Below are 20,820 nucleotides of genomic sequence, written 5' to 3' on the forward strand. Positions count from 1 at the left end.
AAAAAAAAATGGCAAGGTGGGGACACTCAAAACGTGGAGGAGACCGAACCATACACCCATAAATGATGAGATGGGAGGGGGAATGTGTTGGAAAATAAGTTTTAGAATGTTTGATTCAGAGGAAGTCAATCCAGAACACTAATGGTGAAATTAGCATGTCATCAACATAATATTTTATTTTCAAAGTGACTTTCCGCGTTCACTGACTCTTTCAATGTACATCTTTCAGTGAAATTCTTCCTCGGAGCTCCAACTAATTTCTTTCAGCTCCTCCAACAGTTCAGAGAGAACCTGGATTCCATTAACTCAGTGTAATGCACGCCAGCAGTCAGTGATGTACTTTTTATTTTATAGAGAAAGCTCATTTTCTCTGCTGGCAAGATTATGAGGTTCTAACAAACAAGATGTTACACCTCATTTGTCCTGAAGATTGTGACTCAATGCCAAACGTGACGAGCAGAAGGACGGCGCTTGTTTTTGTGAGCCTTAAACCTCGTTTTTACTTATGTGAGTTGGTCACAATTTAATGTGGTAGATAGTGAAAACACAAGAAGTCATTCGTTCACATTTGTCTCTTTTTTTTACCCTTTAACTGTCTGCTCATCCAAACGGTAAAGCACATTTAAAAAACACATTATTAAATCAATAATTGTGTGTATTGCTCACCCAAGGAAATAAATAATTATTTTACGTATTTTCTTTTCATTTTAATTTATTTTGGTAGATGAAGTCGGAATCCGGTCATTTTTTTGGTTATTTTTAAGTGTTTTTTTTATCCCAAAATCCCCAAAATTGTCTTTTTCTTGAGCATAATTTCTGAAAAGCGGCAGTAAATTCAGATGTTGGTGGAAATGTTGGTGCGGAGCAACCCCGCCCCCTCTTCCCCTCCTCATTGTTGAGAGCTTGATACTCTCCCACCATTTTTTCTGCGTCAATTTTTTTCAAACAGGATTTTTTTGGGTCTGATTTACAATAATTTGCACAAAGAAATACTAATTTTCTCAATATTTATTATCCATCATCAAAAAAAAAAACCACGAGAATTAAGAATGACAGATGGATTTTATACCCTACCCAATCATTTTTCCTTTTTTTTAAACTATAAAAAATTAAGTAACAGACAAAGCTCAAATTTTAACTTTTCAAGTTTTAATTTTTTTATTTATTTCATTTAGTAACGATACATAACATCAAAAATAATACTATTTAAACATAAAACAGTTAATAAATAAAAAGGAGAAGAAAGAAGAAAACTTATATGATCTGCCCCATCACTAAATCAACCAAATTAATTCAAAATGCTTCCAACAAGAAAAATTATAATCTTTTTCATAGGCAAATATTAACAAAAATAAATACACATTTACATAAACAGTTGTCTAAAGAAACTTTGGATCAACTAACAAAAATGTTATATTTTGTTTAATTTAAATTGATTCCTTTTTCATCAAATTTACATTTTTAAGTTGATGATTTACCCAACTTTAAAATATAATTTGATAAAAACAAATATAAACTGATCTAATGTTTCACTTTTTACGGTGAAACATTTTCCAAGCCACCCTTTGTGATTAGCCAAATATCCTAAAACATTTAGATAATTAAAAAAAAAACAATTTCCTTTTAAATCCCTCATGTTGAATTTTTTAAAATGACACATTTTTGCTATAAAAAATAAAGCTATGTTTGTTAGTTAATGGGTTAAAATTTTCTTGTAAAATTGAAAACTTTTTATAGATATTTAGTCAAATTTACACTGAAAAAATTGGATTAATTAACAAAAGTTCCATAATTCATTATATTTAATAATTTTAGGTTTAAGCAATTAAAATATAACTAACTTAAAAATGTAATTTGATTAAAAAAAGGTTTAAAGCATTTAAAATATTTTAAAATTCTTCAATGTTAATTGATTCAATGTTTCACTTTTTACAGTGTAACAGGTTCCAAACCACCTTTTGTGTTTACCGAAATATCCTAAAACATTTAGATAATTGGGGAGATCGTTGAGGATATTTGCATCTAGATTAGGGTCATAGCTGACTTCCTTTCATCACACTGAGGCATGAAAGCCTTTATTTTTTTAATTCACATGCTGAAATTTGCAGCGGACTTCTATTGACTTTTCTGAAAACTCATTTCTCTGACATCATCCACTAAACTCGGACAACAATCAAAGCTTTTGTCATGGCAACTTGAAGACCAGAATCTTCCCCGGGGAGAGGAAATAAAGGAATCAAATACAGGAAAGAGAGCAGAGTAACGCAAAGGCACAGCAGGAGCATGAAATTACATGAGCGGAGAGGGGAATTATGGGTAGTAAAAAAAATGAAGGAACAGTAAACACTCAGGCAAGCCGGAAATCTGATTTTGATCCCTGTGAGCCGATATTCCTGGAATTGGACTTTATTAGTGGTGTAAAAAAAACATTTTTTTTCAATGAAGAAGCCTTCATCAGAGTCCAAACCTTTGTGGTGAAAAAAGTGAAGAAGCGGCTACCACATACTGAGAGATTAGCTTCCATCAAAAAGGAGCAAAAACCGAAATTTGACTAATGAGGAGAAAAGGAGTTCAAACAGACTGAGTTGGCAGGAATCTGCTTCCACTGTTGAAATAAGAGTTTAACATGAAGGAAGGTGACTTGTCAACAATAAAAGTTGTGATATTTAGCGCTGTGCTCTTGCTAAGCAGTGGGTTTGACACGGAGTGGGAAGAGGAGTTAAAGTGAGTCATCGCCGACCTCAGTCCTCCTCTTTTTCCACAACTTTTAATCATCAAGTCAGAGAATTTGAATGCGCTGCCAGCTTTAACCCAACTATTTATGTCCGTGCTGCTGTTATTATGAAAAAGGTTGTGTTCTTGCTAAAGAATCTGATTTCAAAAAGCTTAAATGAGAGCTTTGATACAATGCTGTGTAAAATTCTTCAAAAGGTAGAAGGATTTTTCAATAGTTTTAATCCACTTTCTTCAGTTAACTTCATTTCCATTAAAGTTGGTCACTTTTGTTGTACGATCTACGGCTTTTTTAAACTGTGGAATGTCAGGGTAAGCGCTTTAATGGCGAGATTATATTCTCCTTTTAAACAAAGTATTCTACTCACATATTTTATGTTCTGTAAAGTATTTGTATTTTTCTAAGCTTATACAACATTTTCAGGCAGAAGTGGATGTTTTTTTACTGTCTGAGTGATTCATTTATTATTCAAAAGTTAAGAATAAGGCAGTATTTCTAATGAAGCCTTTCTAGAAAAGTTTAATTTAAGTTAATTTCTCCTTTTTTTGTTTAAAATTGACAGTGCTTTTATTGTAGATTTGAAACGAAAGAATTATATTTGCGCTCCTTTAACCTGCATTCGCTCTTTTCGGAGAAAATTGTATTTTATGAATTATAAACAAAATGAGAAACGTGCATGATGTAAAAAAATCCTAACAAAAATATACAAAAATGATAGGGGATAAAATGGAGACATGAAAGCAGAAGTTGCACTTTTAGGCAGAGGTGCTGAGTTAATCTATAGAAGAAGAAGACTCGTTGATCTTCCATCAGGATTTAAAAATGTCAGTAAACAGTAACTGCTATGGTTTTTGTTTTGAGCAAGAAAAGCGAAAAATAGTCGATGTTTTATGGCTTTCAAAATTGACATTACCAAAAGTGTTCAGAATTGTAAAAATCATAACTGTTTGGGTCGCTGTTTAAAATAAAGTTTTTTTTTTCCAAGCGTTTCCCTTTCCAACCTTGTAGTTCTGGTTTTAGCCAATGATGTCTGCAGCCACGTTCTTCTGGATTCCACAAGATTTTGTCTTTGCAGTCAGGGTGATGTGTTAGGACAGCCAAAAGGAGCAGACCAAGAGTGAGAAGAATGAGTTTTATTGTCACCAGGAAACAGTCTATGGGATTTGTGGCGAATAGTGTAGCCGCTCCTCCAAGCCAGCAGGTGGCGCAGGTTCTTTGGGGGAATGACGTCACCGCAGCGCTTGACAGTGCGAAGGAGGCAGGAAGTGGCAGAGGTGAGAGGAGCCGAAGAGCTGAGATGCGCAGGAGAGATCAGAGGACTCGGGCGGGGAGAAATACTCAGGATTGCTGGTGAGAGGATGACGGCTGAGACGAGGCTTGAGAGTTTGCCGAGGAACGGCGCCGAGCAGACGAGGCGGCTGGACATAATCTCTTAGCAGAGAAGCTGAGACGTTCCAGCAACGAGGAGCCAACAGTAGAGATCTTAAGAAGGGACAGGGCCAGGTGTTTCTCATAAAGCTTGATCGCTCCACTTAACAGGGAGGTCCACTAAGGTGAGAGGCGGATTGGTTTGCAGCCGAGTGTGAAGTGGTAATCACCGCCAAGTTTGAGGCCATGGTTCTTGACCGGAGAACGGTAGTTTGTCCTCTCTGGGTGAGGGGAGTCTTCCTGCCCCAGATGGAGAAGTATTTTGGGGTCTTGTTCAAGAGTGAGGGAAGATTGGAGCGTGATATCGACAAATGGACTGAATCAATCGTTGTGCTGGTCCATTGTGGTGTAGAGAGATCTTAGTCAGAAGGCAAAGCTCTCAATTCCGGTACTCTCCTACGGTCATGACCAAAAGAACAAAGTCCTGAATACAAGCAGTTTAAATGAGCTTCCTCTTTAGGGTGACTGGACACTCCCTTAGAGATAGGGTGAGTGTCTGGGCCGCCCACCTAGCTAAAGATCAGATTCTGGTCATCATCTCCTCATCAGACGACTTGTTATAAAGACATCCACACCCACCGGCCAACGTCGGTTCATCTGTTCCACTCTGGTAGAGTACACCGACCCAAAACTACTGCCAAGCCACATTTGACCTTAGACTTGTTACCTCTCACTTTCTACTATCTCTAACATCTAATGTTCTCTCATCAAGGATCACCACGATTTTCCCTCGATGCCATCCTGGACCTCTGCTCATCCCTTACTACTTCACAATAAACCACCAACTCACCATTGTCCTGCATTTTGGGTCCACTATCACCAGTTTCAAACAGTTAGATGCTCAGTTACCCAGAGAGAACTCGGAGTAGAGCTGAAACTCCTCCATATCGAGAGGTCCTAGTTGAGGTGGCTCGGACATCTAACCCTGGGGAGGTGCTCCGGCCATGTCCCACTAGGTGGAAGCCCCGGAGAAGACCCATTACACCCACAGAGACTACGTCTTTCAGCTGCCCAAGGAATACTTCATGATGCCCCAGAGGAGATGGAGGAAGTCTGGGCATCTTTGCTTAGACTTTTGCCCCCGTGTTCCAGTCCCGGATGTACAGAAAAAAGATGGATGCATTGACTGAATTAAGACCTTTTATAATCCCTAAAATCAGGATTTGAAATGTATTGTCTCTATTTTGGGGTTGATGTTTGTACTTCTCACATTTTAAGGCTGCAACTTCCAAGAAAATAAGACCAAGTGACTTTGAGTCACAATTTATAAAAGGTCTTTCTGGGCATATGGACCAAGCTATTTGAATTTCAGAACAATAACCACATATATTTATCATTTTTCTGCTTCATTGTTTGGTGACTGAACTCCAGTCTTTGTTCTTTGTTCACCAAATAACTTTTTTATCTTCAAATAGAAAAAGAAACCAATAAATAAATAAATAAAAGCCTCAAAAAAGCCAACATTTCAAGAAACCTTTCTAAGAAGTGCACAGAGACACCCAAACATATTGCCTGCTAAAACACAAAGTTAGAGTCTATAAATCTTGCAAAATACGAAGATCATATAAGTGAGAGCTGTAAACAACGGCTGATTTATATTTCAGAAAATCACAGAAAGCAGAAACAACACAAAAAAACAAACACGGTTTGATGCTGTCAACATTTGGGATTGATGTGACGACAAACTTTTTTAGTGTTTTTAACCCTTTTACAATACAATTTGATTATCATACAGATTGTTTCCTATAGAAAATACATTTGTTTTTTTCTCTATTTTTATCTCCTATAACTCCTAGAATAATGAGCTTGGGAATGAGGCTTATGATTTTTCTCTAAGCAGCAACAATGAGGTCAGAGAGCCACCAACACCTTTTTCTCTTTAAACATCTAAGACAAGTTCATTTTTAGCAGGATCGATACACAATTAGCTTCAATAAACAACATTTGGCTACTTCTTTCTATTTCATTGCATTTAATTTTAAGGTATAATGAGGCTGTTAGATTTCAGATACTCTATTTGTTTATCACGTTCTTGGTAAAATGTGGCCCAAACTTTTGTTTTTTCTTATGTTCGACTAGTAAACTGGAAAATAGTGCGGTTTATCTTCCACATTAGCTAATATGACGAAAATGTGTCTCAAACATTTGCTTTCCAGTGAGTTAATGTCCCTAAAATCAGCTTCTAAAACCTGCTTTGGAATATTAAACAATATACGATACCAGGATTTGGGGGGTTCGTTAAAATAAAACATGTGTATAACACGACATGTTGCTTAAGTGTTTGGTCCAACCTGACGCTCGATTGAAGAGTTACAATAGGTCAAAGAACATGTCTCTGGCGTCAAAGGGTTGGGACCTGTGTTCATGGTCACTTTGAGACCTAGCTGTCCTGAAGCATTTACAAACTCTACAGCAGGGATCACCAACTCCAGGCTCTAGGGCCACTGTGTTCAGGTGTGTCCAGCCAATTAGAATATGTCAGAGCAGGATGTGTTGGAAAACATGCAGGAATACAGCCCTCGAGGTCTGGAGTTGTCATCCATGCTATACAGCATCACTACCAAACTTCACACATGATGGACTCAGTGTATGGCCAGTATGATTGGACTTTGTCCAGCTCACATGCAGCCATACTTTGTATCCTCTTCATGGTTTTTACTTAATTAGTGTCATGGAGGACGGACTGACCAGGATGGTTTATTTCTCACCTTCTCATCTAGAAGCCCCAGCTTGAATATATTATACTCCACCTTCCAGTTCAACCCTTTTTGACGTACTGGCTTTTCCCATTAAATTAGTGGTCCCCAACCTCCGGGCTACAACCCAGAATTGGTACTCAAACCTAGTACCGGTACCAGACTCGAACCAGTACCAGATATGTACCAGGTGCGAACCAATAATAGGGTAAGGATAGGGTACTGGCACTGAATTAGGGTACCAGTACTGGACTCGTCCCGCATCCAGAAAAGCGTCCAAAAGATTGCGGACCATTGATTTTACATATAGTCAGCATGTCAAAAGATGATGAGATGGGGATGTCAACTTTTGATGTTTCAGGTTGACGTGCTGGCTGTTCCCATTAAATTACAGGTCCCCAACCTCAAGGCCCCTAACCGGAACCTGTCCAGTATCGTGACGCATAGCGCACCAGTACCCAAACCCGGTACCGGTGCCCTAACCCTAACCCGACACCGGACCAGACACGGTACCGGACCCAAACTTGTACCACACACGGTACAGGGTGCGAGAAAGTTCTGGGTTAAGGTTAGGGTACTGGTACTGAACTCATCCCGAGGACCAGTGCGCATCTGGTACCGTATCCAGTACCATATTCCTTAATTTTACGAAAAACCACCACGTCAAAAAACAACGAGCTGGGGACATGAAAAAGCGACGTGGCTTTGGGGCAACCGTGGTGCAGTGGTAGGGCGGTCGACTCCTGATCAGAAGTGAGCGGGTTCAACTCCCGCCTTGCCTGCCCATGTGTCGAAGTGTCCTTGGGCAAGACACTGAACCCCGAATTGCCTCTGGTGGGAGGTTGGTGCCAGTGTTCGGCAGCGGAGCCACCACCAGTGTGTGAATGTGTGAGTGAATGGGTGAATGGGTCTGTGACTGTGAAGCGCTTTGGGCCCTCGAAGGAGGGTAGAAAGCGCTATACAAGTATACGCCATTTACCATTTAACCAAACATCAATATATGACGACTTGGGGATGAGAAAGTCTTTCGTTCGGTTTCAAAGCTCATATGGACGTTCATACATAACTAAATAATTCATCTTGTACACCAGTTCTCTGAAACCCAGGATTCTCCATTGACCTGGTCATGTCTGGTAGTTTCTGTTCTATACTTTTTCTCTCTGAAGATTTTTTTTTTTTACTTTTTAAAGAGAAATTGGAAGCTTAAGTATGGATGCAAAAGGGTAACTTCCTCAGCAATTGGTATGCTTGTATGTTCCTCTTATGCAAGTATCCACTTTGATGTTTGGCACTGTGTGATTACAGTTTGGTTTTGGACCCAGCAGGAGTTTGTGATATTCTGATTCTGTAGCATATTTGTGCTTTTAAATCAATACTGCCACCAGTTATTTTCCAAACACCAAATAATTATCATATTTAGTATCAGACTAACGATATAAAGCAATAGTAGTTTCTAGTTTTGCTGACGCCTATTCTAGCAAGATTAAGATGTAACATTGCAGTAAAGCAGGTGACCAAGGATCTTTTTAGCATTAAAAAATAATAAGGGTAGGAGGAAATGGAAGGAAACTTCATCTCCTGCAATCAAAACCAGATTAGCATCATGTTTAATGCATACATTTCTTTACATAAAGACATCTACGCATTTCTACCAAACTGATATCCTTCCTCTAACAAATGCTGGTGCCAACCTGTAGCATCCAAGTGAATTATAGACTTTTCACTGAACAAATGGCCTCTTTCCACCTCAGGTTTCTCCCTGCAGCAGGTTTGCCTCTTTTTCAATCTTCGTCATTTTTCATTTTGTCTTTTTTCTCCGCCTTTGACACAATGTACACAAAATGGATGAGAGATAGAAAGTTGTAGAAGAAATAAAAATAAAAAAGTTCCAGCAGGAGTTGGGAGAAAATGAATCACAATGCTGAGCAACTGCATATTTGTTCATGAGTTTGCAAGACATAAACTTTATTTCATCATATTTTAACTATGTTTCTCCAACTTCATCCATCATCTTTTTATCTCCCGACTTCAGAGCTGTTTCTGTCCATATCTGTTATTTTTCTCTGTTCGCCTTTGAAGCGTCAATTTGTCTCCATCAGAGGAGAAGATGCATTCAGAATTTAGCCACATAAGAACTCAGATGAGGCCTCTGCAGGTTTGTTTCTGTCTAATTTTCTAATTTTATTAATTCTGAGTTTGTTTTAAGCTCTAAACTAGGCGTGTCAAGCTCAATCGCACAGGGGGGTAAAATCCAAAACACACCTTAGGTCAAGGGGCCGAACAGGATAAACATTTATTGAATACTCTAAAACTACATTTTTAAAACTTAAGAAGCAAGTAGTTAGTAGGCCTACACTTTAGGGCTGGGCATCGATTAGAATTTCCAGAAACAATACGATTCACTTCACAAAAGCCTGGATCAAGTCGAGTCCATTTTTTTTCTGATTCTTTCCAATTCAATTTTGAGTTTACACATTTAGTTGTTTAGAAATACATTAATAACATACTATATGTTTTGAATATGTTTATATTAATCTGATACAGTTGACATACTGCAAAATATATCAGTGAAATATTGAGATTGTTAATATCATACAGTGTTACATGAATTCTCTAAAGGAGAAGTTCTAACTAAAATGTTCAGATCATTAACATTGGAAACATTGTTCTGCTTCTCCTGGAGGACGTTTCAGTTTGGCCACTAGGAGGCAATCGCGCTATAGAAGTACACTTTATTCCAAAAGAAGAAAAATAATGTTTTAGACCACAAATGCTTACTATAAAAATATATATTTTAAAGAGTTTAGAAAATTCATGCCTGTGAGTTTATAAAGATGTTTATTTAGTCAGCAATGTATGTTTAAGTCCACCGAGCATTAGCATTAGCCGTCCAATGAGAAATTCCATTAAATGTTAGCATCAAGCTAGTGGACTTTAGCTTTGTGTTCCTAAATCGATTTATATATTTTATGAATTGAATATTGACTTGTTAAGCTTTAATCGGTTCAAATCGATGAATTGATAATATCACCCCTTCCCTACTTCTTTAATTTATCTGTTGTTGAAAGTGTGTTGTGATTGTATGTTTATTTTCATCTCTACAGTCTGTTTAGACACAAAAACATGGTAACATTTGGTAATCGCTGTGTTTTATTGTGAAAAATTGGTTATATTTTAAAAATAAACCAGATTTTCTCAGATATCTTGATGTAACTTCCTGCTGAAATTGACGTGGATCACTCACGGCTCGCGCACAAAATAAACCAGAAGTCGTAATGATTTGCTGCACGACGCCGCGGAGGACCGCGGTGCTCTCCGCCTGGTATGAACCACACCATAGGTTAACAAGGTCGCCAAATGGACTCCGCTCCGCTGCGCTCTGGTACCAACCCATGTCTGGTACCAGGTTAAGGTTAGGATACCAGTTTCTGGTAACGGATTGGTACCAATTTGCAGCCCGGAGGCTGAGGACCCCTGAGTTAATTGGAACAGCCAACACGTCAAAAAATTGTGTTTAGGACGCACAAAAATTCAAATTTTTGATGCGGAGTGTCCTTAACCATGCGTCAAAATGTGACAAGTTGGGAATGAGAATGTAGATAACATTGTGCCGTTAATAACAGAAATATAAAATGATCTAGCGGGCCGGATCCGGCCCCCGGGCCTTGACTTTGACACATGATCTAAACAAACATTTCAAGGTTGCATCTTTTTAAACCCCTTCTCCTGCCCACAAAACCATCACAACTCGACGAATATTTCCCTATTAGATAAACTTAGAAAGCCTCAAATAAACACAAGCGCTAAAAAACCCAATGAGCGTCGGTGAAACACGCTTCTGCAGCAACGAACATCCACAAATCAAGCTAACAGGCGACGAGCATCCATGACATTAATGATAAAGGAGGTCACGCAAGCGGCACAGAACATTATCACACACACGTTTATGCTCCTATACATCCATTGCTTGCTCGTTATTACAAGCACAGCCTGTCAGTTCCAATGACACACACTAACGTGACAGACCACTGTGTGTGCGCGAGCGAGTCACATCAAGTCAAGGAGAATCTATCTTTGTAACACCATCAAAAAATGCGGCAAAGAATTGCTTTTTCATACGGCGCTCGCACACTGCTTCCAGCAGTCGCACACACGAACACACATGCGCACAGAGAGTGGTAATTTGTTTGTTTCCCATGTTTGGAGGCATGCGGTTCTGCTCTGCTGTCTCTAATGCCTCCAAAACACATCATTATCTGACTTATATAGACCTGGGAGTCTACGTTCAAGTTACCATGTGTGAGTATGTGTTTGGTTGCGTGAGCGCCAAGAGAAAAGCAGTTGATTATCGAGTTCAACAGGCGAAACACTGTTTACCCTGAGAGACAAAAAGCAAAGACGAGAGACAGAGGAAGAGGAGAGTGCTGCAGGGAAGTAGAAGGAGATGATTTAGGAACAGGGAGGAGAAAAAAATGGGAGTCCTGGAGAGATGGAGCGAAAGTTAGAGGAGCAGGCCGGCAGAAAGACGCAGGGATGGAGGGATGGTTTAGAGGAGGAGAAGGGAAGAGGCTCAGACAATGAGGTGAGATGACAAGCCAGGCCTGCAGGGCGCAAAGTAATGAAATTCGGTGGTACATTCCTCTAAGCCATGCAGACAAACATCACAGTCGGCTTGTTGTTGTGGTAGGGCAACAACTCCACTTCAGAAACATGCACTGCAGCTATTTACCAGCCAGAGTGATAAAGTTTAATTGTGGCCACTAAAAGAAAAAAAAACACGGCTCAGTTTCAAACCCTTGACATGAAAGGCTAGGAGGAAGGTGAGCATCCAAGGGAGATGAATCTTAACTGTGTGTCCACCCAGAGGACCAAAAAAATGATAATTAAAATGGCTGGAAATATGAAATTACACAAGTAAAACACATAGACAAATACACTATATTGTGTCTGCTTACCTTGTTTCCCAGGTGTAGTCCAGGTGCGTTCCAGTAGTAGGCGGAGCCAAGCTCATTCACCACATCCGAATGTCTCACACTCAGATATGGAGGCGTTTGTCTGTGAACAGACCAGATCCGTCCTCCCGACTCTCCGACCAGGTGCCAACCCAACAAACTGCTCTCCTGAATGCAGGACAAAAGAAAAAAGGTGAATAACTTGTAGTCTCTGAGAGCTGGTGACCCACTTTATTTAACAACTAACCCCGCCCTTGTGGCCTCTAAAATACACCCCATCCAGGTGATAGACAGCAGTTGAACAAGCAGAAAAGTAGAACCTCAAAGTCTAGATTTGACACCATCGTTAGATAAAAGTCATCTTTGTACTCCAACTTCAAAACAAAGGTCAGCTTCCAATTTGACCTTACGGTGGAGATACATTCTAAAATACCACCCTTTGTTGCGTAACATTTGAAATGGATGTCCAAAATCTGACTTTTATTTATTGATTTTATTAACTTAATCTTTACTAAGTTATTAGACAACAAAAGGTAGACATAAAACTATTTTTGTTTATGAATAATTAATTTAATATAGTCTTTTCAGCATTTTAAATCAATACAAGTGTTGCCAAATTAAATATTGTGATACATTTCTTTTATTCCCACACCCCTATAAATATGTGTGTATATAACAAATATATAGGTATATACTACCCTATACTGCCTCAAATCTCTTTGGCCACACACAGTTCATTAAACTTCACTCCATGTGGTCCCAACCCTCTCTCGTCACTTCTGGTGCGCCCCAAGGCTCTGTCCTTAACCATCTTCTTTTTATCACCTACCTCCGTCCTCTTGGAGACATCTTTGTCAAATTCAATATGAAGTTCCACCGATACGCTGATGACACTAAATTATACATTTCAACCAAACCCAACTTTTTCTCCACAGTGTCTGCTTCTTCTCCATTTCCTTCCAACTAAACGGCAATAAGACTGAGGTTCTCCTCATCGGCACCAAATCTGTCCTCTGTAACTCATCTGTTCAAGCTATTTGATGCTTTTAACTATGCTCTAGCTTCTCTTTTACAGTGTTCTTGAGTGTCCTTATTATTATGGTGACATAAAGTTAAAAAATAACAGACGTGCAAAGCTGGCATATTGTCTGCTCAGATGTTTCACCACAAGAGTTTCTACATTTTGCTGAAAATAGGATGTTTACAGAACATTTACTGAGACTATATCCACTTCTTTAACCACTCATTTCAACACGGTTGCATTTTGGTAAAACTGCATTATTTGTTTTTTAAAATCCTCCCCAGTTTCAAACGTGAAGTCAAGACATGTTTCACAGTTTTGTACATCCGTCAAACGTCAGCCATGAAGTCTCGCAGCTGACGCCTTAAAAGAGTTTCTTTTCTCAACTCCCAAAAGACAGTGTGTGTGTAACAGGGGGGTGTATACAGCAGAGACACACTTGTGTCGCTGCAATTAACCTAACCTTGGCTTCCCCTTTTGAGCGCCGGCACTCACAAACACACACAAAGTCACTATCGGTGTCTAAATCAGAGCTGTCATCCTGTCAGCCTCTCCTCTGCCTCCTGCTCCTGCCCCACCTGTCACTCAGAAACCGTCTCCCTCCTGCTTCACCTTTCTGCTGCCTCTTGTCTCCTGCCTGCTCCCCCTTCTTTTCTCCGGATCTGTCTTCCCTTCGCTTTTGTCGTTTTCACTCCTCTCTAGCTTCTCACCTTCACTCCACCCTCTCTTACCTTAAACACCCTCTCCTATGAAAAATGTGTTTTTTTTAACATGTCCTTGTGGCATTTTTTTCTAAAATAAAATAAGATTAAAATTGTTTTTCTGAATATTTCTTTATTCAAACTGCTGTGAATCAGGAGCAGATGAACAAATGTCATTTGAAAATAGTTGAATTTGGGATGTAGAAAATAATGGCGGGCCCAAACTTCCTTTCTTTTGAGATCTCAGTAACAGGGAGGCGAAGGGGGGCGGGGTTGCTTTTTACCAACGGTCCCACCCACAACTTAGAGACAAAGTTCTAATAAACTACTGCCACTCTGCAGAAACTATGTCAAATAAGATGACAGACTGTGGGGTTTGGACTAAAAACTGCGTAATATAAAAAAGACGACAGGGAAGACTTTAAAATATTTCAGTGTATTTATATTCTCTGTTAGATTTTGGTTGGATTCTTGTTCATCCATCCGTCCTCCAATCCGTTCATTCATCCATCCATCATCTATCCGTCCATCCATTCATCCGTGCATCTATTGTTTGTCCATTAAGCCAATTGTCCACCCATCCATCCATCGTTCGTTCGTCCATCATCCATCGTTCATCCGTCAATCATCCATCCATCAATCTATCATTCGTCCATCCATCCACCCGTCCATCCATCATTCGTCTGTCCATCCATCAATCTATCGTTCGTCCATCCATCCACCCATCCATCCATCATTCGTCCGTCCATCCATCAATCTATTGTTCGTCCATCCATCCATCCATCCATCCATCCACTCATCGTTCGTCCACAAATCCAGCCATCCCTCCATCCATCCGTCCATCCACCCACCCATCCATCCACCCATTCATCCATCCATCCATCATCCATCCATTCATCATCCATCCACCCATCCATCCATCCATCCATCCATCCATCTATCCATCTTTTGTCCACCCGTCCATCCACCAATCCATCGTTCGTCCATCCATTTGTCCATCCATCCGTCCATTTACCCATCCGTCCATCTACCCATCCATCGTTCGTCCAACCCTCTATCCAACCATCCTTCCATCCGTCCATCCACCCATCCATCGTTCGTCCAACCCTCCATCCATCCATCCATCCATCCATGTAAACGTGGTTATAATAAAATGTTTAGCCCAATATCACAATTTGAATCACATTTGATGCAAACATACCTAAAAGCTCGTACATCACTAGCAGGATCAAAATCTTCCTTAATACTCATTGTATGTTATTTGGTCGATATTTTCTGCCCTGTAGCCCTGTATCTGTCCACCAGTAATAGAAGAGCTTATCCTGGTCATTCCAAACTGACAGCTTCCGTGAAACACATTTGATCGGAAAAGTTTTGCCTTTTTCAAAGCAATATGTTGAGAATAACTCCTTTATTGTTATTAAATGACTACTAATTGTATTGAAATAATGCAAAATTTGTTAATAACTAATTATTTAAATAATTTAAATGTGTGAATCAAATTTGAGACGGTGGGAATTAAGGTGCTTTTTTTCCTGAACACTTGTGTAAAATTGTTGTGTCTTAAACTAACATTGTTGTGAGAAAAAACTTACCAAATCACCAAACATTTAATAATTGATAATCATTAATAATATTGCATTATTATTTTATTTTTGTCGACTTTATCAAAGATTTTAATAAACTTTTCAATTCCCTCAAATTTGAATTTTTCTTTGAATTCTTGATGACGTTGACAGTAAATTAAATTAGAATATATCACCACAAATAAACAAGGAAAAACATTTGTATTTTGGATATTGTGCATTTAGTAGAGTTAAAAAAAGTCCATTTGGTTTAAACATTAAAGACATGAAAAGCCTAAAAGGTAAATAACAGCAAAGCCCCACAATAAAATGCTTTAAAGCTGGAAATCCTTTTATTCTGGATGCCAAATGGGACAAAACCATGACTACCGCAAAGCTGTGAAGAGCAATTTGTTTTAAATACTTGACCTCCTGTCCCCAGTAATTCTTCTGCAGGGCTCATAAATGGATTCTATTCAAATTAACGAGTTACTGAAATTTCTCCTATTAAATGTAGGGAGGAAGGTTATCAGGAGCGAGGCACTTGTGCAGGCAGCAACTTGATTTTTATATAATCTTTTTTTTTTTTTTTTTAAATAGAGTTTGATCATCAAAGAAACGTGCGCTACAGTGCCTACATTCTGGTAGGTCCATGTGGAGGCAGAGCACTGACTGGAAACGCCCATGCAGAAACACTTCTCACATCCCCGCCGGTTGTCACGTTGCAGATTGTAGAATCCCAGTTTACAACGATCGCAGTTCCCGCCCTCAACATTTTCCTGCAGGAGAGAAGGATAAAAAAGACCAGAAGGGAGAAAGAAAAAAAAAGAGAGAGAAGGCGACACAGAAAGTTTATGACCTGCACTCAAACTGAAGTTACGAGCACGAGGCATGTAATTGCAGAGTTAATTTGGTGAAAATGATGATGAAGAGGCTAGAAAGGTTAACGCAGAGTGCTTGTCATTAACAAGTAATGACAAGTGAGCGTGCGTCTCCGCGGATGTGTGTTTGTACCTTGCACACGCACGGTGTTATGCACGGGTCAGTGTTGATGCTTCCCTCCATGCTGCAGTTGCAGCGCTCACAGGACGGGTAGCCCTTGTAACCGACGGCACACCTGAAGACGACAGCGAGGTGTTCAGGATCCCTGACTAGTACTGATGGAGTATTTACATATTACAGACCCACTCCAATTAATTCCATTTGTGTTTTTAATGTGTTCTTGAGGCATTTTTTTTAAGATGGAGGACATATATAGAGAAAAGTAAGTATTTCAGAGTATTTCTGTATTCAGATTGTTGTAAATCTGGAGCAGACGTAAAAATTAAGGTTGAAAAATAATTTTGCTCTTGGTAAAGCTTAAACCAAGAGTGTCAAGCTCAATCGCACAGGGGGTCAAAATCCAAAACACACATTACATCTCGGACCAAACAGGATAAACTTTTATTAAACACTCTAAAACTAATCTTTTTAAACTTTAAAACCTGAACTTTTTAACATAATTATGAACTAGATATATAGCATTACCTGCGATAATGCTAGTGTGAATGCTGTAAGCTGAATTTGGCCGCTGAAAATGCTGATAGTTAAAGATGCTAAAATTGATCGCTAAAACCGCTGAAGCTGATAGCCAGCTAAAATATTAGCTAAATGCCAAATTACCCTAAAAAATTAAGTTAGCCAAAACAGCTAAGAAAATAGCTAAACTTCAAAAAGTCCTAAAAAACTGTAAAAAAAAACTAAATTAGCCAAAAACATCTAGCGTTTAAAAGATTGGCTAAACTCTAAATTAGCCTAAAAAAACTAAAAAAAAAAATAGCCTAAATTAGCCAAAACAGCTAGCATGTACCTGAAATATTAGCTAAACTTCAAAAAGTCATAAAAAACTGTAAAAAAGCCTAAATTAGCCAAAAACATCTAGTGTTTAAAATATTAGCTAAATTCCAAATTAGCCTAGAAAAACAAAAAAGCCTAAATTAGCCAAAACAGCTAGCATGTACCTGAAATATTAGCTAAACGTCAAAATGTTCTAAAACAAACTGTAAAAATACAGGGATATTATTCCAGAATAAATCAACTTAAATAACTTTCAATATTCCAAAAAATATATTTTCTCAAAATTATACTAGTCAAAAATAAGCGCAAGATAACATCGGGCCATTAATAACAATAAAATAAAATCACTCAGAGGACCAGATCCCGCCCTTCGGGCCGTGACTTTGACTTATAATAATACTACCACCCCCGAGCTTCAACATTATAAAGGTTTTTGTGAATTTTAAAACATCAAAAGACAACTTTTAGTTATGGGGATTGAACCACACTAGTGGTAAGAGGGAACTTAGAGGCACATTTCTAAAGAACTCCAGTCACTCTGTGGAAATTATCTCCCAAAAAGTTTGTTTTTTTTTTTTTGTTTTTTTTTAATTCTAGCTATAAATATTCGTAGTTAAAAGGAATGCTTTCAAAATTGATCAAAAGATGATTTGAGAGGGTCATCTTTTAAAATCTTTTGCTTTCTTTCTTTTTCTTTACTGTTGTGTCACCATTTTGTGCCTAACTTTTACAATTTGTTGAAGAACTCGCACGTCTTGGACAACCCAACACAACCTCTGCACACAGATGAAGCTTTAATTAGATGCATTTTCAAGTCGAAATCAATTCTGCTCGGAGCCTATAACAAGCCTTTAAAATGACTTAAACTGACAGCCAACAACTCCATTTCCTTTCGGCGATAAATGCAGTATTTCATAATTGAACTGAACATAATTAAATGTCATTTTTAATTACCGCTATCCCAGCTTCTTCGTAGAATCTGGCAATTCACAAACACTACTTGGAAAAGAGGGAGAACTGAAGCTCACCTGTCAGTGTGAGTCTGTCAGTCTGAGTGTGTTTGTGTGCCTCTCACCTGTCACATCGCGGGCCCCCGTAACCCTCCTTGCACCAGCACGACCCTGCCGGCTGACCTTATCCAAGCACACAAAGACACGAGTGCATTAAAGGTGACTGGGCCGAAAATAACCGACTTAAAACAAAAAACGCACACACTCGGGAGTGAACCAGGTTCAGCCAAAATTCTTCAATAAAAGAACCTCCTGGGCGCTTGTGCTGAACTTCACCTCCCATCATCCCACGGGAAATCAAACGGGAAACAATCAATAAGCTGCTGGAGTTCCTGACGTCTCACTTAAAACATAATTACGAAATGAAATTTGTGCAGAAAACCTATAAGTCAAGATGTTATTTTGAGGTAAAAGAGGGAATAAAAGGTTTTGTGCATACTGGGCGTTGCTTGGCTGGAATCGGCAACACAGCTTTGGCTGAGAGAACCGTGTGGGTCACAGGAGCAGAGCTCACACGGGTTCTCCTCATCGGCACTTATCTGGAACAAAAACAAGAGGTTTCTATTAAAACCCTCCCTGTACATACAAATACATGCCCATCATACCTCTGCAGGTCTGTAGTATCCAGGTACACAACTCTGACAGTTGATCCCGGCTGTGTTGCTGCGACAGCCGACGCAAACTCCGCCTCCTCTGTACTGGCCCTGGACGTCCAGGCTGAGCGACAGATTGGCCACCGTCTGGTTAAAGTAGCATTCATCTGCCTTGCCGTGGCAGTTACACTCTGGGAGGAGAGGCAAAACACTATAAACTGAAATACAGAGTCAGGTTGTGAACCTGCTGGTAATAAGAGTTTCTGTTAAACGGTTTAATTCTCCTTTTCTAAGGACACTGCATATGGATGAAGTCCTCACGGGTTATCGGGTCCGCTCAGGTCCCAGCATGTAGAAGTATTAAAAGAAGGAGAGACTAATTAGAAATTCACCACAGTTATCATTCGCTCCTCCAGGGATTTTTTCTCTGCTCTACTTTTTGCTCTAAAAACGACCCGACGGTACGAACCATCATTCTGTCTTTGTCTTTAGTTTCATGTCTTTCGTTTTTTAGATTGTGGTTTTGGGAAAGTTCAGACTGTTCATGATACACAAGTTTTGGCTCTAAAACCCGGCCGTATTATAATACTACCACCACCATGCTTCACTATTACCAGGGGTTTTGTCCGTTTTAAAATATGAAACGGATTATGTTTGACTTTCTTTTACTAGAATTATTTTTTTCCACCTTTCTCCTGCCCTGTGACGCCTTTTGAATGTGTTTCTTCCAGTCATTTTTACTTCCAGGTTGGAAAAAAACTCCCAAAAATAACTAATATTTCATAAATAATTTGTTTTTTACTGTTCCAAAGGTAAAATATGGTCATATTAATGGATTTAGTTTTCTCTGAAAGGTTTAAGAAAATCGTTGTATTGCCCCTTTAAGCTTTTGTATCTCTAAAAAAAAAGCCAAAAGTATGAAAATGTGTATATATTTTTTATTTAAAAAGCTTTCCTGCCATATTTATTACTTAAATTCACATAAAGGTATCAGAAACAGTTCTAAGAATTAAAAAAAAAATTAAAGCTAGAGCCAAAAATGTATCTTCATCATAGATATACTTTAATCTCACTTATATAATACTATAAATTAAATTATCTAATATAAATAAAAATTACTATTTGAAACTTTCCAAATATGTCAGCATTTGTCTTAGGTTATTGTAGTTCATAAATATATAAAAACAAATCAGATTCATAATTTTGACATTTGTTTTATAACCTGAAAAACAATAATAGATCCTCAAATTTTAGCCGCACTGTTTCCCTTATTGTCTATTTTTATGTATGTTTTATTAGTGTTTAGTGTTTTATATGCTGTGTCTCACAGCTTCCTATGTTTCAACTGTTAATACATGTCTTTTTTTTGTTTAGCACATTGTGTTCAACAGCAAAGTTGTTGAAAAGTGCTATATATATTAAGTGATTGAAATACATTTTAAAATATAGACATTTTTAATAACAATCAGAAGATATTCAGACGTGTTTGACCTAATTACAGGTTGATGAGCATCATTGAAGACCCTTTAATTATTTATGTAAAGTTGTGTCTTAAGGAGGACAAATCTGTAACAAAAATCATCAAACCACAAATACGATACATCTCAGTTAGCCATTAGGGCCCAAAGCAGCATAATAAATCTCAGGATGAACTGATGGACGTGTTAAGCTGAGTTTACACAGAAGTGTCTCAAAAGTCTTACTCTCGCAGACGTGCCGAGTGAAGAGAGTCCCCGCCATCCAGGGCTGCTGGTGGTAACCCGGGCAACAGCGATCGCAGCTCTCCCCGCATGTGTTGTGTTCACATTCACAGCTAAACTTCTGCATCCAGACAGAAAAAAAACACCAAATGCTTGTTTTCTTTATGACAGCAAAGTTTCTAAATGTTCTATCAAAAACTTCTACATCAAAACTAATAGAAACATAACTGATGACTTAAGTGTGTTAAGGAATAAACACAAATGAGGCTCAAATTGGTTAATCACTAATATGTGTGTTTTATTGAAAGCCTGTCAGATCACTGTGGACTCACAGGAGAGTCAGCTGCAATCAAAAAGCTCGGTTTGTTTTCCAGATTTTCAGTTAGAAGCAATTAGGTTCCCTATTATCTCCCGGAGAAAAATCAATCCAGACCTGAGCATATGCAGTCAACAAACTGCAGCAGGATATTTGCCAGGTACTGAGTTCTGCAATAGGCAATGAGCAATTAAGGACTTTCTATAAAGCGGTTGATGTGGGGACAGTGCCAGTTAAACTGGGAGCGATGCGCTACAATAACAATCTG

General features: G+C 38.7%; 1 protein-coding gene across 1 annotated transcript in view; it reads right to left on the minus strand.

Moving 5' to 3' along the window:
- lama2 (laminin, alpha 2) overlaps positions 1 to 20,820 on the minus strand; it is a 179,570-nt gene that overhangs the window by 98,128 nt on the left and 60,622 nt on the right. The window contains exons 8-14 of the mRNA XM_036210649.1: positions 20,240 to 20,357; positions 18,549 to 18,727; positions 18,383 to 18,482; positions 18,009 to 18,066; positions 16,112 to 16,214; positions 15,736 to 15,876; positions 11,814 to 11,978 (exon numbers count right to left, since the gene is read on the minus strand). Coding sequence (XP_036066542.1) covers positions 11,814 to 11,978; positions 15,736 to 15,876; positions 16,112 to 16,214; positions 18,009 to 18,066; positions 18,383 to 18,482; positions 18,549 to 18,727; positions 20,240 to 20,357 — 864 coding nt within the window. The remainder of the gene's footprint in view (positions 1 to 11,813; positions 11,979 to 15,735; positions 15,877 to 16,111; positions 16,215 to 18,008; positions 18,067 to 18,382; positions 18,483 to 18,548; positions 18,728 to 20,239; positions 20,358 to 20,820) is intronic.

Source organism: Oryzias melastigma, linkage group LG24 (assembly GCF_002922805.2).
Source record: "Oryzias melastigma strain HK-1 linkage group LG24, ASM292280v2, whole genome shotgun sequence".
NCBI classification, from domain to species: domain Eukaryota; kingdom Metazoa; phylum Chordata; class Actinopteri; order Beloniformes; family Adrianichthyidae; genus Oryzias; species Oryzias melastigma.